Here is a 15,988-nt window from a genome sequence, read left to right as displayed (position 1 = left end):
GAATGTTGAGATCCAACATCACCTTGTGATTACTAATTGTGACTCCTCACAATATATGACAAGTGTCATTCTATCCTAGACATCTAGATTGATCAATGTGAGGCATAGACCGTGTCATCCTCTAATCAATCTAAATCTTGAACTCCAAGTAGACTCACTCAATCAAATGAGCTCAATATCTCCTATTGACTCATTTGGGCATGGCCATGCACTTCGTGGTCTCACTCTATCAAGAATACCGATGTCTCTACCGTCATATAAGAGGGATAGATCCCATCTACATCACTCACATCCCTCCGCATAATTTGTTACATACCCAGTAATCGCCTTTATAGTCCACCCAGTTACGGGTGACGTTTGACGAAACCAAAGTACATAACTCCTTATATAGGGAACCATGGTGACTTCAGGTCTAAGGACTAGTAGTCATACTAATAGCCACATGAGAAAGTATATGACACTCATAAAATGATCCATGATACTTTCTCACGGCGGGTCATTCAGTATACATTCTCCAATGCATACCCATGTGTCAACTTGATATCTCTATATCCATGACTTGTGTGATCAAGTCATCGAGTTGACCTACATGCTAGTCTTATTGCATTAACATTGTCCCTGAATGTTAATACTCGACTGGGAATGATTAAGAGTAGTGTTCCCTATATCATCTCAGTATCGGTTCAACTAACCGATTGATATAGGTGAGATCCTTCTACTCAAGGACGTTATTATACTTAGTTTATTTGGCACCAATACAAGTAAGTATAATAACCAAAAACCAAATGCCTTTATTTATATAGAATATGATACAACAAGTCCAAAATACAATTATCAAATGATTGGCTCTAGGGCTAACAATCTCCCACTAGCACTAGTGCCAATCAGTGTAGGCTCTAAGCCCCAATGACCTAGTGTGACCATCATGCTTCCTCTGTGCCAAAGCCTTGGTCAAGGGATCTGCGATGTTAGCCTCTGTAGGTACTCTGCAAATCTTCACATCTCCTCTCTCGATGATCTCTCGAATGAGATGGAAGCGCCGTAGTATGTGTTTGGTCCGCTGGTGTGAGCGAGGTTCCTTCGCCTGTGCTATAGCTCCATTGTTGTCACAATAGAGCTCAATAGGATCAGCAATGCTAGGAACCACCCCAAGTTCAGTGATGAACTTGCGAATCCAAACTGCCTCCTTTGCTGCCTCTGATGCAGCAATGTACTCGGCCTCTGTCGTAGAATCAGCTACTGTGTCCTGCTTCGAACTTTTCAAGCTCACAGCACCACCATTAATGCAAAACACGAACCCCGACTGCGATCTATAGTCATTCTGGTCGGCCTGGAAGCTAGCATCACTGTAACCCTTTACAGCTAGCTCATCATTGCCTCCATATATCAAGAAATATTCTTTAGTCCTTCTTAAGTACTTAAGAATATTCTTGACCGCTATCCAGTGACTTTCACCTGAATCTGACTGGTATCTGCTCGTCATGCTCAAAGCATACGAGACATCAGGTCGAGTACATAGCATGTCGTACATTATCGATCCTATGGCTGAGGTATAAGGGATCTGATCCATGCGGTCTCTCTCCTCTCTAGAAGAGGGACCTTGAGTCTTTGAAAGACTCACGCCATGTGACATCGACAGAAATCCCTTCTTGGAGTTCTGCATGGCAAACCGAAGGAGTACCTTGTCAATGTATGTACTCTGACTTAGGCCAAGAAATCTCTTAGATCTATCTTTATAGATCTGTATCCCTAGAATGCGGGATGCCTCACCTAAGTCCTTTATTGAGAAGCAACTCCCTAGCCAGGTCTTGACAGACTGAAGCATAGGGATGTCCTTCCCAATGAGTAATATGTCATCCACATACAATATGAGGAAGACAACTATATCCCCTACAACCTTCTTGTAGACACAAGGCTCATCTTCGTTCTTGATGAAACCAAACTGTTTGATCGCATCATCAAATCGAAGATTCCAGCTCCGAGAAGCTTGCTTTAGTCCATAAATGGACCTATGCAGCTTGCATACTCTGCTAGTATGCTGTGGATCAACAAAACCCTCAGGTTGTGTCATGTACACATCCTCGAGTAGGTTTCCATTCAGAAACGCGGTTTTGACATCCATCTGCCATATCTCATAGTCATGGTAGGCTGCAATAGCAAGCATGATCCGAATGGACTTAAACATCGCTACTGGAGAAAAGGTCTCATCATAGTCAATACCATGAATCTGTTTGAAACCTTTAGCTACCAAGTGACCCTTATAAATAAGTCCATCCATGTCGGTCTTTCTCTTAAAGACCCACTTGTACCCTATGGGTTTTACCCCTTCAGGTGGATCAACCAAAGTCCAAACTTGGTTGGTGTACATGGATTCCATCTCGGATCTCATGGCCTCTAGCCATCTCTCGGAATCTGGTCTCATCACAGCTTCCTGATAGGTGGTAGGCTCATCATCTATGAGCACAATGTCATCATGGTCAGATAAGAGAAATGAGTATCTCTCAGGCTGACGACGTACCCTATCAGACCTGCGAAGAGGTATGTCTATATGAACTGGTTGTCGTTCCTCAACTTCTTGTGGAACAACATCATCCACAACACTTTGTGGTTCTAGTTCAATTTCCATCGAGGCATCAGTGCTATTGTTCGCATCTTGAACTTCTTCAAGATCGAACACCCTCCCACTAGTCTTTCTAGAAACAAAGTCCCTTTCTAGAAAGACCCCAGTCTTTGCCACAACTACCTTGTGCTGACTGGGAATGTAGAAGTAATATCCCTTAGTTTCCTTTGGATATCCAATAAAATAGCACTTGTTGGATTTGAGTCCTAACTTATCTGAGACTTGACGTCGAACGTAAGCCTCACAACCCTAAATTTTCATGAAAGACACCTGGGCATCTCTCCCAGTCCATATCCTATATGGTGTCTTTATCACGGCCTTGGATGGAACTCGATTGAGTATAAAAGCTGCCGTGTCTAGAGCATAACCCCAAAGGTATGTTGGAAGATCTGTGTGACTCATCATAGATCACACCATATCTAATAGGATACGATTCCTCCTTTCGGATACACCATTCCACTGTGGTGTTCCATGAGGAGTGAGTTGGGATAAAATCCCACACTCAGCTAGATAGTCACGGAACTCATGGCTAAGGTATTCTCCACCTCGATCGGATCGAAGTATCTTAATACTCTTGCAAAGATGGTTCTGTACTTCATTCTTGAATTCTTTGAACTTTTCAAAGGATTCAGACTTATGTGTCATCAAGTACACATAACCATATCTACTGAAGTCATCAGTAAATGTGATGAAGTACCTATTACCGCCTCTAGCAGTGACATTGAAAGGGCCACATACATCACTATGTATGAGTCCTAACAAATCAGTCGCTCTCTCGCTGTGCCTACTAAAGGGAGTCTTGGTCATCTTGCCTCGTAGGCATGACTCGCATATCTCATATGATTCTAAATCAAATGAGTCCAGCAAATCATCCTTATGGAGCTGGGATAAGCGCTTGTCATTTATATGACCTAAGCGACAGTGCCAGAGGTATGTTTGGTTCATGTCGTTTGACTTGAACCTCTTGGTATTTATGTTATAGATAGGGCTCTCAAGATCTAGAATATAGAGTCCGTTTATCAGAGGTGCACTACAATAGAACATATCATTTAAATAGACGGAACAACATTTGTTCTTTATTATAAACAAAAATCCTTTCTTGTTCAAACAAGAAACTGAAATTATGTTCTTAGTCAAGGAAGACACATAACAACAATCATCTAATTCTAGTACATTCCCAGAGGGAAGAGATAGATGGTAAGTTCCTACAGCAATAGCAGCAACCCATGCTCCATTGCCTACTCGTAGGTCTATCTCACCGTTCGTCAATACCCTGCTATTTCTCAGTGCTTGTACATTAGTACAAATGTGCGAAGCACATCCGATATCTAATACCCATGATGAAGAAATAGAGAGGTTGACTTCTATAACATGTATACCTGAAGTAGAAATCTTATTTCTCTTCTTCTTAAGATCTTCCATGTATTCTTTGGAGTTCCTCTTCCAGTGCCTTGCTTGTCCTTGATATAGGTGACAAAGATGTTCAACCATATCGTAAGCGCCCATCAACTCATGTTGCTTCTGAAGTTCAGAGTTCATGGTCGCGAGCATAAGACAGGACACATCTAATGCGTCATCTTGGTGCTTCTTGTAAGCATCTCGGTCTGCTCGCGTGGCAGTGGCAGGAGGAGCCTCCGGAATGGGTTGCTCCAGAATGTACAGTTTACGTTCTTGGGTGAGAACTATTCTCAGGTTCCTGTACCAGTCCAGGAAATTTGCTCCGTTGAGCTTGTCCTTCTTAAGGACAGAACGCAGAGAGAAATTGTTTGTGTTTGACGTCATGGCAATTCTACAACAGAAATAAATGCAGAAATAAGTATCATATTCTTAATCATTTAATTAGGCTTTCAACTAAATGATGCTCCCACTGAATTCTATAATTCATGTGGGACAAGATCCACATCATACTAACCCTTGAGTTAGCTTTGGCTAATACGCCCAAGACTTAGTACGATCGGTAGGTAACGATTACCAATTACATCTCTATCCAACTCTTGTTTATAGAATCAAAATCCACATTTATATTAAAACTCGAGTTAGCTTTGGCTAATACGCTCGAGAGTTAATATATATGTGATTTTGACCTAACTTTCCAACCGTTGGAAGAATGCCTATAGTTATACTCGATCCAACCGAGTTAACTAGGAATACTCAATCTAATTGAGTTGTACTCACCCATGCGTTGATAGGCAGAACCAAGATTGTCTCTCCGTACCCTACCAAGATAGTATGTGTTGCTCTGCTTTGGCAGATTCAACAACTACATGCGATCGAGGTAGTGGTAGGTATCACGGCATGGTAGGCATTACGAGTTGAAGTGATTTAAATCTAATCTAAACGATGATGCGTATCAAATACTTGATTTAGATCTAATCTAATCGTGGGGTGCATCATGTGCACGATTTAGATCTAATCTAATCGCTAGGCACTAATTAATTACTCAATTAAACATGCATCACATACACAAGTTGTAACGCCCACCCTTCTTACCCAACCAAAGGCGGCGCTACGTTCTTATACTACTTACGTACATGTTTTACTATAACAGCGGAAGCATAAAAACTTTAAAGAATTTAATTTATTAAGCATAATATCACATATTCTGATTTGTTCAAATGTGCATATGTTGATTCTATAACTAGTCATATTAATTTATCCGGATCGTTCTTTGCCGAGCCACCACCACACACATCACTATCTGCTCCTCCTGTTGCTCCTCTAGCTCATCCAGCTTCTTTCTTTATCTGCGGTACAAGGAAAGTAAGCTGTGAGCACTCATGGCTCAGTAAGTTCCTTTCCTACTCACTAAAACCGGAAATCATCGTATATTAATATCATGCATAGTATCATAAGCATATGACCTACAAGGGTATCATATTCATATCATAATATCACATGGCATTATATCTAATCATCAGATAATTCAAGCACATATGTAGGCAATGCATCATGAATTTGAAAACTTATACTTATAAGTACTTGAAATTAATATCATCATTATTTGGGGATCCCGGTTTGTACCACATACATGTTACATAATGCGCGCGCTTCTTAAGTAGGTCCAAGGTAGCAAGTCTTGAACCCTACCATACATACATACTAGGCCCGAGTCTTACTCCATCGACCTAGGGCATTCAGAAGCTCATTACTGACGAGGCCCGAGTCTTATTCCATCGACCCCGGGGCGTTTACGGAGCCCACCCTTGGTACAAACCATAAAAATAACTTATCATGCATAACTATCATATCATGTCCTTAACAATCTTTCATGCATTTATTCTTTTTCATCATTTCTTTTCATTATGTATAGCATTTTCTATGCTATCACATATCATAACATAACTTCATTTCTTTTCATTATGTATAGCATTTTCTATGCTATCACATATCATAACATAACTTCATTTCTTTTCATTATGTATAGCATTTCCTTATGCTATCACATATCATGGCATATTACATAGCATTATGTATAGCATTTCCTATGCTATCACATATCATGGCATATAGCATAATTTCATTTTCTCCTCATTATGTTTAGCATTTCCTATGCTATCACATATCATGGCATATTACATAACATTATGTATAGCATTTCCTATGCTATTACATATCATGGCATATAACATAATTTCATTTTCTCCTCATTATGTTTAGCATTTCCTATGCTATCACATATCATGGCATATTACATAACATTATGTATAGCATTTCATAGAAGGAACCTTGCACTAGTTCGGTTAGACAATAATCTTACTCACCTCTTTAAAATATTTTTTGTTGAAATCCTAAGGTTAGATACTCCTCTGATCATACATCATATCAATATAAAATCATGGAAAGGAATCCTTCTACATAGCATAGAAAATCTTATCATGAAATGAGGTCTTGTCTAAATCATCCTAGATTTGAAAACCTTTTCTTTAGCCGAATTTTCTTAAATTCTTTCCTAGGTTTTCTAATCCTTATAAATCCGAAAATCACATAAAAGCCTTGTACCACAGGTGAGGGGAAGCTTACCTTCTTCGCTTAAGTTTCCTAGAGTTGAGAACTTGCTTGTGAACCTTTCTTCCTTGCTTGCTTTGCTCGGCACCAATGGAGGAGAGGAGTGGCTAGGTCTTTTGGTGGAGAGGAGGAGGAAGAAGAGGCTTCTCTTCCTCTTGTGTTGCTCGGCAACAACAAGAAAGAAAAGAGGGGGAGAGTGAGGAGGAAGAAGGTGTTCTTCCTCTTGTGTTGCTCGGCAACAAGAAGAAAAGAGAGGGGAGAGTGGGTCTCGGCACAAAGGGAGGAGAGGAGGATGAGTGGGTTGAGGATGAAGTTGAAGTCCCCCCTCCATGCCTATTTATACTAAGATGAGGGGAGGAAACTTGACTTGATTCATCCTCCCTATTCATTTCTCCCCTTAAATGACAAGAATATTCTAGAGAGATGCCTTTTGAGTTCTCTCTTTTCTTTCCCTTAATTTCTCTCTTTTCTCTCCTTTAATAAAATTTTCTATCTCTCCTCTTACAATATCCTCTTCTATCCCACTTGGTTAACACATGCATGCATCCCCAAGAGAACCAAGGATCAAAACTTGGTTATGCATATTTTTACTTCTTTTTACTTCCTTTTCTTTTAAGTAAAAAGAATCCTTTCTTATTCTTAACTACTTAGTCCTTTCTCTCCTTATCAATAATTCTCCTATCCCCTTTGGTATCCTATACATGTTCCTTACAAGAGATCCAATGTTCAATCTCTCTTCTAACATTTTATTTTCTTTTGTATATAATAATTCGTATATTACTATATTATGCATAAATATTTCATACATATATATATATTATCTCATACTTCTTCCTTTTGTCTACATTAATTCCATACATTATAAATCATACATAGATGATTTATATTCTCAACTTTACTTTCTTTCATAATCATCTAAATTCTTCCCATCGTAACATTCAACGTAGACTATCTACACATTCTTTTCATTACATTCGTACTCTCATTGCCCTTACTTTATCTAGGCTTTCTAGGGGTGTTACACAAGTAATTAATTAAAATTTTGTGATTATGTCATGGCCCCTACTACGATCTTCTCAAGCCGATGAGAAGATCGGATGGTCAACCTAAGGTCAACTTCTCAAGTGCCTTCCTTTTGACCACCTTGTGCTGCTCGCGCCTTCCTCGTAACTCCGTCTTGAGTGGACCTTCCACCGCTCCAATTTTGTACGTTACAATTTTTGAAACTCGAGTTACATTCGAGTCTAAATCTAATTTACAACAAGAATATAATCAGGGAAGGCACGACGCGCAGGTCGCGAATAAAAATAAAATAAAATAAAATACAGCACACACATCACATAACGGCACGCAGGCCGTATTATGAATTACAACACATTTCCAAATCTAATTTGGGTCGTTTGGGCCATGACTATCACAAAATTAATATATAATTCAAAATTATATATTTCTGTAATTTTTATGTAATTTTTCATAATTTTACAGATTTTATGAGTAAATTTTTCCCGGCGGTCCCGATTAGTGATTTCGGGCGTAATCGCGGAGTAAATCCCCTTGCGGGGTTAGGGGCAGTACCCCTACCCGCGATATAACCATTGCGAGTTACTCCTAAGCGATCCAATAGTGCCTAAGCCCACTGTCCCAAAATGTTTTGGGTCGAAACGATGCCGTTTCAGGAAAAACTTCTCGGTAGTCGAAGCCTACAGGTGTATAAACACTTGTGCTTCGCTTCTACGAGAAAAATTACTCTTAAAACTATAAAAATCATAAATTTACAGAAATGTACAGAAGCTTTAATTTTTCATAAAAATCAAATTAAACTCGTATAAGCTTCTCACGTAGCTCTGATACCACTGTTGGATTTTTTGGGCCGCGAAAACCGCTTTTTCGCGTCGCGGAAACCCCGAATTACCCTAGCCAACGGATCTCGTGCGAAGAAAAATTCAAAAACATATGAGTACGAGTTACAAAAACTTCTAGATCTACATGATGAAGATCTTTACCCTTGTTGCGTGCCCTTTTGCGTATCCCGCTCGTCCTCGGTACGCCGGATCTCGAAGTTGTCAATGTAAACAACTCTCTACACGTATCCACACGAACACACTAGGTGGAGGTGACAAAAAAACCAAGGTGTGCTAGCACCAATGTGGTTCGGCCAAGGAAGGAGGAGAGGGAGAGCTTGAGAGGAAGAAGATGCAAAATTCCACACTTGAATGAATTATGAAAATCAATTCACACCCCATTTAAAATGTGGCCGGCCACCTTTCTCATGTGTAACTCCCCTCATTAATGCATTAAGTTGTCATCAAGGAGAGAATGTACCCTCCATGAGGTGGCACTCACTAGTAACTCCCATGAGGTGGCAACCATGATGATGTGGAGTAACATCATTAGTCCACATCAATGCCAACTCACCAATGAGGTGGCATAAAGTCAAGTCAAACTTGACTCTTCATCTTCCTCTCAAGTCAAGTCAAACTTGACTTAATCTCTCTCATGGTTGATCTAATCCAACCATTTAATTCAAGCCAATTTAATATAATGAATCTAATTCATTTAATTAAATTGATTCAATGAGTCATAATCTAAATTAGCCTCATTGAACACATGAATCAACTTGAGTCCAACTCAATTAGCCCAATTAGGATTACTCTTAATCCAATTTGATTCATCAAATGAATCTAATCCTCTTGGTTCATCATATGAACCTAATCTCCATCCACTTGTTCTTTGTGTGTGACCCAATAGGTTCTTGTAACGTTGGCAATGCCCCTAAACTCATTTAGAAACATAAGTAATGAGAGGTATCTAGCAATACATCATTACTACCCAAGTTACAAGAAGGTTGAGATCCAACATCACCTTGTGACTACTAATTGTGACTCCTCACAATATATGACAAGTGTCCTTCTATCCTAGACATCTAGATTGATCAATGTGAGGCATCGATCGTGTCATCCTTTAATCAATCTAAATCTTGAACTCCAAGTAGACTCACTCAATCAAATGAGCTCAATATCTCATATTGACTCATTTGGGCATGGCCATGCACTTCGTGGTCTCACTCTATCAAGAATACCGATGTCTCTCCCGTCATATAGGAGGGATAGATCCCATCTACATCACTCACATCCCTCCGCATAATTTGTTACATACCCAGTAATCGCCTTTATAGTCCACCCAGTTACGGGTGACGTTTGACGAAACCAAAGTACATAACTCCTTATGTAGGGAACCATGGTGACTTCAGGTCTAAGGACTAGTAGTCATACTAATAGCCACATGAGAAAGTATATGACACTCATATAACGATCCATGATACTTTCTCATGGCGGGTCATTCAGTATACATTCTCCAATGCATACCTATGTGTCAACTTGATATCTCTATATCCATGACTTGTGAGATCAAGTCATCGAGTTGACCTACATGCTAGTCTTATTGCATTAACATTGTCCCTGAATGTTAATACTCGACTAGGAATGATTAAGAGTAGTGTTCCCTATATCATCTCACTATCGGTTCAACTAACCGATTGATATAGGTGAGAACCTTCTACTCAAGGACGTTATTATACTTAGTTTATTTGGCACCAATACAAGTAAGTATAATAACCAAAAACCAAATGCCTTTATTTATATAGAATATAATACAACAAGTCCAAAATACATTCATCAAATGATTGGCTCTAGGGCTCTAGCTAACAAAAGATGAGGGTATCGAGCTCGGATCGTATCCTCGAGCTCCCAAGTAGCCTCCTTGTCAGAATGATACTGCCATCCAACTTTAACCAGTCGGATAGTTTTGTTCCGCAGCTGACTCTCTTTCTGGTCCAGAATCCATACCGGAACCTCGTTATAGGTAACGTCAGGCTGAATGAGAACTGGTATATCTGACAGAACATGTGCTGGGTCGGCTACGTATCTCCTCAGCATCGACACATGGAATACATCATGAACGCCTGCCAGGGCCGGTGGTAGCGCCAGACGATAACCCACATCTCCAATTCTCTCCAAGATATGAAAAGACCCAATGTATCGTGGAGCCAGCTTACCTCGGAGGCCAAATCTCTTCACCCCTTTCATGGGTGAGACTCTCAAAAATACATGGTTGCCAGTAGAGAACTCCAAGGGTCTACGTCTTCGATCAGCATAACTCTTCTGACGGTCCTATGCCTCAGACATCCTCCATCTAATAGTGCGAACCAACTCTGCCTCCTGCTGAACTCTCTACGGTCCTAGTAGCTGGGCCTCCCCGACCTCCTCCTAGAGGGTGGGTGCCTGACAAGGTCTACCATACAACGCTTCAAACGGTGCCATCTGAATAGTAGAATGATAGCTGTTGTTGTAGGCGAACTCAACTAATGGTAGATGATCCTCCCAGCTGCCTCCGAAATCCATAATGCACGACCTCAGCAGATCCTCTAAAGTCTGGATGGTCCGTTTTGACTATCCATCTGTCTACTGATGGAATGTTGTGCTGAATCGGAGCTGTGTGCCCAAGGCTTGCTGTAGACTCTGCCAGAATCGGGACATGAACCGTGGGTCTTTGTCCGATATAATGCTCAAAGGAACACCATGCAATCTAATGATCTCTCGGCAATACTGCTCTACCAATCAATCTAGCAAATTAGTCTTCCGGATCGCTAAGAAATGCACGGATTTGGTTAATCGATCAACGACTACCCAAATCACGTCATTGCCTTGTCGTGTCCTAGGCAATCCCACCACAAAATTCATAGTGATGTGCTCCCATTTCCACTCTGGAATCGGAATCCTTTGAAGTAATCCGATAGGTCTCTGGTGCTCAACCTTCATGTGCTGACATAATAGACATCTAGCTACAAACTTCACGATGTCTTTCTTCATGCCGTTCCACCAATAAGAACGCCTCAAATCTTGATACATGCGAGTTCCTCCTGGGTGGATCGCAAATCGAGAGTGATGAGCCTCCTGAAGTAGCTCCTCCAAGACTGGGTGAGATTGAGGTACGCATAATCTACCTCAGATATAAATAATGCCCTCGTCATCTTGGGTGAACTCGGCCTACTGCCCGGAAGCTATCTGGCTACCAATGGACTGTAAGTGCTGGTCACCAGCCTGAGCCTCTCAAATCCTCATCTTAATCGATGACTAAGCAACCATGGTAACCAGAATACCTTGCTCTGTCTATCCCTACTCCTCGAGACCCAACTCGGAGAAACCCTGAATCAAGTCCGTGACCAAAACTCGGTGGAAAGCTAAAGTCCCTCTGGACTTCTGGCTATGCGCATCGGCAACCACATTAGCTTTCCTGGGGTGGTAGATAATGGTACAATCATAATCTTTCAGGAACTCCATCCATCTTCTCTGTCAGAGATTGAGTTCCTTCTGAGTGAAAAGATATTTGAGACTCTTATGATCAGTGAGAATCTCAAATGTAATACCATATAGATGATGCCGCCAAATCATCAAAGTAAAGATAATAGTGGCCAGTTTCAGATTGTGTACTAGGTAGTTCTTCTCATGCTCCTTCAATTGATGAGAAGCTTAGGAGACTACCCTGCTGTGCTGCATCAACACAGTGACCAAACCCTGTAGAGAAGCGTCAGTGTAGAGCACGAATTCATCCTCTCTGGAGGGTAAAACCAAAACTGGTGCTGACACTAATCTCCTCTTCAGCTCCTGGAAGCTGGTTTCGTAGGCTTCTGACCACGTGAACTTCACGCCTTTCTTGGTCAGGCGTGTTAGTGGCATAGCAATGCGAGAGAAACCCTTGACGAACCATCTGTAATATCCAGCCAATCTCAGGAAACTACGGATCTCCTGAACTGATTTAAACTATTCTTAGCTGGTGACAACCTCGATCTTCTGAGGGTCTACGAAAATACCTTGGCTGGAAACCACGTGTCCCAGAAAACCAACCGAGGATAGCTAGAAAGCACACTTGCTGAATTTCGCATATAGACTATGTTGTCGAAGAGTCTCCAAGATTATGCGAAGATGTTGTGCATGCTCCTCGGAATGCGAATAGATCAGAATGTCGTCGATAAAAATGATAAAGAACTGATCTAGATACTCCAGGAAGATGCGGTTCATCAAATCCATAAACACCGATGGAGCATTGGTAAGCCCAAATGACATTACCAAGAACTCATAATATCCGTATCTGGTGTGGAATGTTGTCTTCTGAATATTAGAATCTTTGACTCTCAGCTGATGATATCCGGACCACAGATCAATCTTAGAATACACTGATGTACCTCTGAGCTGATCAAACAAATCTTTGATCCATGGTAAGGGATACTTATTTCGGACGGTCACGACGTTCAACTGTTTATAATCGATGCACAACCTCAGAGTACCATCCTTTTTCTTGACGAACAATATCAGAGAACCCCATGGAGTTACACTAGGGCGAATAAATCTCCTGTCGAATAACTCCTGGAGTTGGACCTTTAGCTCGTCCAACTCTTTCGGTGCCATACGGTAAGGTTCTTTCGATGCTGGCGTGGTCTCCAGAATTAGATCAATAGAAAACTCCACTTGCCTTTGGGGAGGCAAGCCTAGTAGCTCATCTGGAAATACATCCGGATACTCTCGAACCACTAGAATGTCTGAGAGCTGAGATTTACCGCTGTCATCAGCATTAATTAACGATAATAGAAATCCCTGACAACCATGTGACAGCAACTTCTGAGTCTGAATCACAAAAATGGTAGATATACCGTCATCCCTAATGCCAATGAAATCCCACGAGGGTTGGTTCAGAGGTTAGAATGTGACCACCCTCGTCTGACAATCAACCGTGGCATGGTATGCTGATAGCCAATCCATGCCAAGGATAATGTTGAACTCGACCATTTCCAGTACCAATAAGTCTACAGTGAGTATTTGGTTGCCGAAGTCCAATGGGCATTCTCTGACCTCCTGAGTGACGTCCAATGTATCACCGGACGGTAGGGAGATGGTCAGTCGCTGCGGCCTAAGAACAGGTAGTCTACTAATCTCCCTCATAAATACTTGAGAAATAAAGGAATGCGAACTACCGGTATCAATTAGCATATCAGTAGAAGATGCATAAAGAAAAATTATACCACGAAAAATGGATCCATCGACTCGCTGTGCATCTTCTCTGGTAACCGCGTGAATTCATCCAGTCTCTGGTGGGGGTGGAGGTGGTAGCACTACCAGAGGTTGCTGCACCTGAGTCTGAGTCTGCCACTGAGGCGGTGCTGGATACTGAGCCAGAGCTGGATATGAGGGCTATGACTGATACTGGACCGGTTGCTGGGGTTGCGACTGGTACTGACCTAGTGACTGTGGCTGGAGCTGATACTGGACTAGTGGTTGAGGCTGTGACTGGTATTGGACCAATGTCTTAGGCTGCAGCTGATACTGCACCAGTGGCTGAGGCTGCGACTGATACTAAGGTCCTGAAACAGAACCCTACGATACCGTGTGAGCACTGGAATGCTCCTGTCCATGTATGTTATATGCAGCTACTGCCGGAGGGGCTCTCCGCTGTGGATGATATGAAGATTGGGCTTTCTGCCCCCCTCACAGAGTCCCTGTCTGACTGAACTATCCTCCCTGAATTGAAACTCTGGAAGCCACATGCTAAGCCTTCAGTGAGCAATCTCGACTCATGTGCCTAGGTAGTTTACAATAATAACAAACTGGTTGCCCCAAGGAGTAGGCTGATGTGATGTGATCTCTAGATCCACATCGGGTGCAGTGCATGTCACCGGAGGGCTATTTCCGGTTCTACTGAGATGATCGGAAACATCCTGAGGAAGTTCATCTTGATTTCTGAGGCCGGCTAAATACCCCAGAAATACCCTGTCCTGACTGACTGTGACCACTCTACTGCTGTCGGGTAGCCTGTGGTTGCTGGGTCTGTCCTGAAGTCCAATCTATCTGCTTCCTTTTCTTGTCCGTATTCGCTCTTTGCTGAGCCGCCTCAATCATAAGAGTTCTATCCAATGCCTCTATATAAGACGAATTTCCAAAATCGGCAATCTTTACTTGCAGATGTCTATCTAGTCCTTGAACAAACTGAAGCATATGAGACCTGTCCTCAGCAACTAACTCTAGACAAAATCTGGCCAACCGATTAAATTCAGCATTGTATTCTGTCACCGTGCATTGTTCTGCCGAAGACTCAGAAAATCCTATCATCGTGTCATCTAATATGATCGTGGAAAGTACTAGCTCTCAAAAGCCTCTCTAAATTTCGCCCAAGTGATGTGCTGCTCACCTATAATTGAGCGCTGCGTATCCCACCAGATGTCGGTCTCGTCCCGTAAATGGTAAGCAGCCAGCTCTGCCTTCTCCCACTCGGAGCAAGCCATATAAAAGAAAGTCCACTCCAAAGTCTCTATCCAAGACTGAGCTACACTCGGATCAGTCTCCTCGCGGAATAGTGTGAATCTGCTCTTCATCGATTCTGCTAAAGCTGGGATTCGACCTCGTGCCGCAACCATATTTGTAGGGTGAGTAGAGATCGCCGCGGTAATTGGCGGAACCATTAGAGCTGGTACTACAAGTGGTACCGCTGGATAGGCCGGGGGAGGTACCCCTGGTGCTGCTGCATAAGTCGGGGCAGGTACCGCTGGTGGCATTGTAGGGTCAATATATACAGGAGCGACTGGAGGTATGGTAGATGGTGGTATCAGATAAGGAGCAACTGGTACTACTGGTGTGGGTGCCGAGTATGTAGTAGGCACAAGTGTAACTGGTGTTGCTGGTGCTGGATACGCCGTAGCAGGTACAGGTGGCGGTGGTGCCAGATACGTAGTAGAAGGCACTGCTGGTGGAGGGGTTGAGTATGTTGCAGATGGTACTACCGGTGGTACAGTGGATACTGTAGGTGTGGGCAACTCTAGAGAAAGAACCGTCAGGATCCGAGAGCCCAACGCACCCGTAGTACCATGAGGAGTTTGTCCCTGACTGAAGGGCTCAAACCCAGCAGACCTCTCCGGTGACTTCGTCGCCTGAGATTCCAACGCTCTCTTGCTTGGCCGTCCTGCACCACGTCTCGGCACAGGACGTGTACTTTGTCTCATATCTGTTAAGTTATTACTCAGGTATTAATACAAGTACTAAAATTATAAAATTTATAATCATACATATTTTCCATCTGGAGATGTTCCGTCGTTGCCAAGTCCCCAATATAACCTTGTCTAAAACTACCTTGGAATTCTGAAATCCAAAAATCGACGGAAATCCTTACAAATCTGAAACAAAATTCTGAAACATGAAGATAGTGGAAATCCATACAAATCCAAAAAATACCCAGATTGACTCACAAAACCTGGGCTCTGATACCAAATAAATTGTCATGCCCCAGGTAGTCCCTGCCAGAAGAAATTTTGGCAGCATC

At 42.2% G+C, this 15,988-nt stretch overlaps 1 protein-coding gene across 1 annotated transcript; it reads right to left on the bottom strand.

Moving 5' to 3' along the window:
* Positions 1 to 14,469: 14,469 nt before the first annotated feature.
* On the bottom strand, positions 14,470 to 15,671 carry LOC122043641 (proline-rich protein 36-like). The gene is made up of 2 exons (XM_042604247.1): positions 15,003 to 15,671; positions 14,470 to 14,661 (listed from the first exon to the last, which is right to left on the bottom strand). The coding sequence occupies exons 1-2, from the start codon at positions 15,669 to 15,671 to the stop codon at positions 14,470 to 14,472; spliced, it is 861 nt and encodes a 286-aa protein (XP_042460181.1).
* Positions 15,672 to 15,988: the final 317 nt, after the last annotated feature.

The sequence above is a fragment of the Zingiber officinale genome, chromosome 2A (genome assembly GCF_018446385.1).
Source record: "Zingiber officinale cultivar Zhangliang chromosome 2A, Zo_v1.1, whole genome shotgun sequence".
NCBI classification, from domain to species: Eukaryota; Viridiplantae; Streptophyta; class Magnoliopsida; order Zingiberales; family Zingiberaceae; genus Zingiber; species Zingiber officinale.
This window is presented reverse-complemented; position numbering and strand designations above follow the sequence as displayed.

What these genes read in the sequence shown, in the direction of transcription:
- LOC122043641 (XM_042604247.1), bottom strand. Translation starts at nt 15,671, where the DNA reads ATGAGACAAAGTACACGTCCTGTGCCGAGACGTGGTGCAGGACGGCCA. An exon ending in GCGAGGAGACTGATCCGAGT is followed by an intron (nt 14,662 to 15,002) that starts GTAGCTCAGTCT and finishes CATATGCTTCAG; the next exon opens with TTTGTTCAAGGACTAGATAG.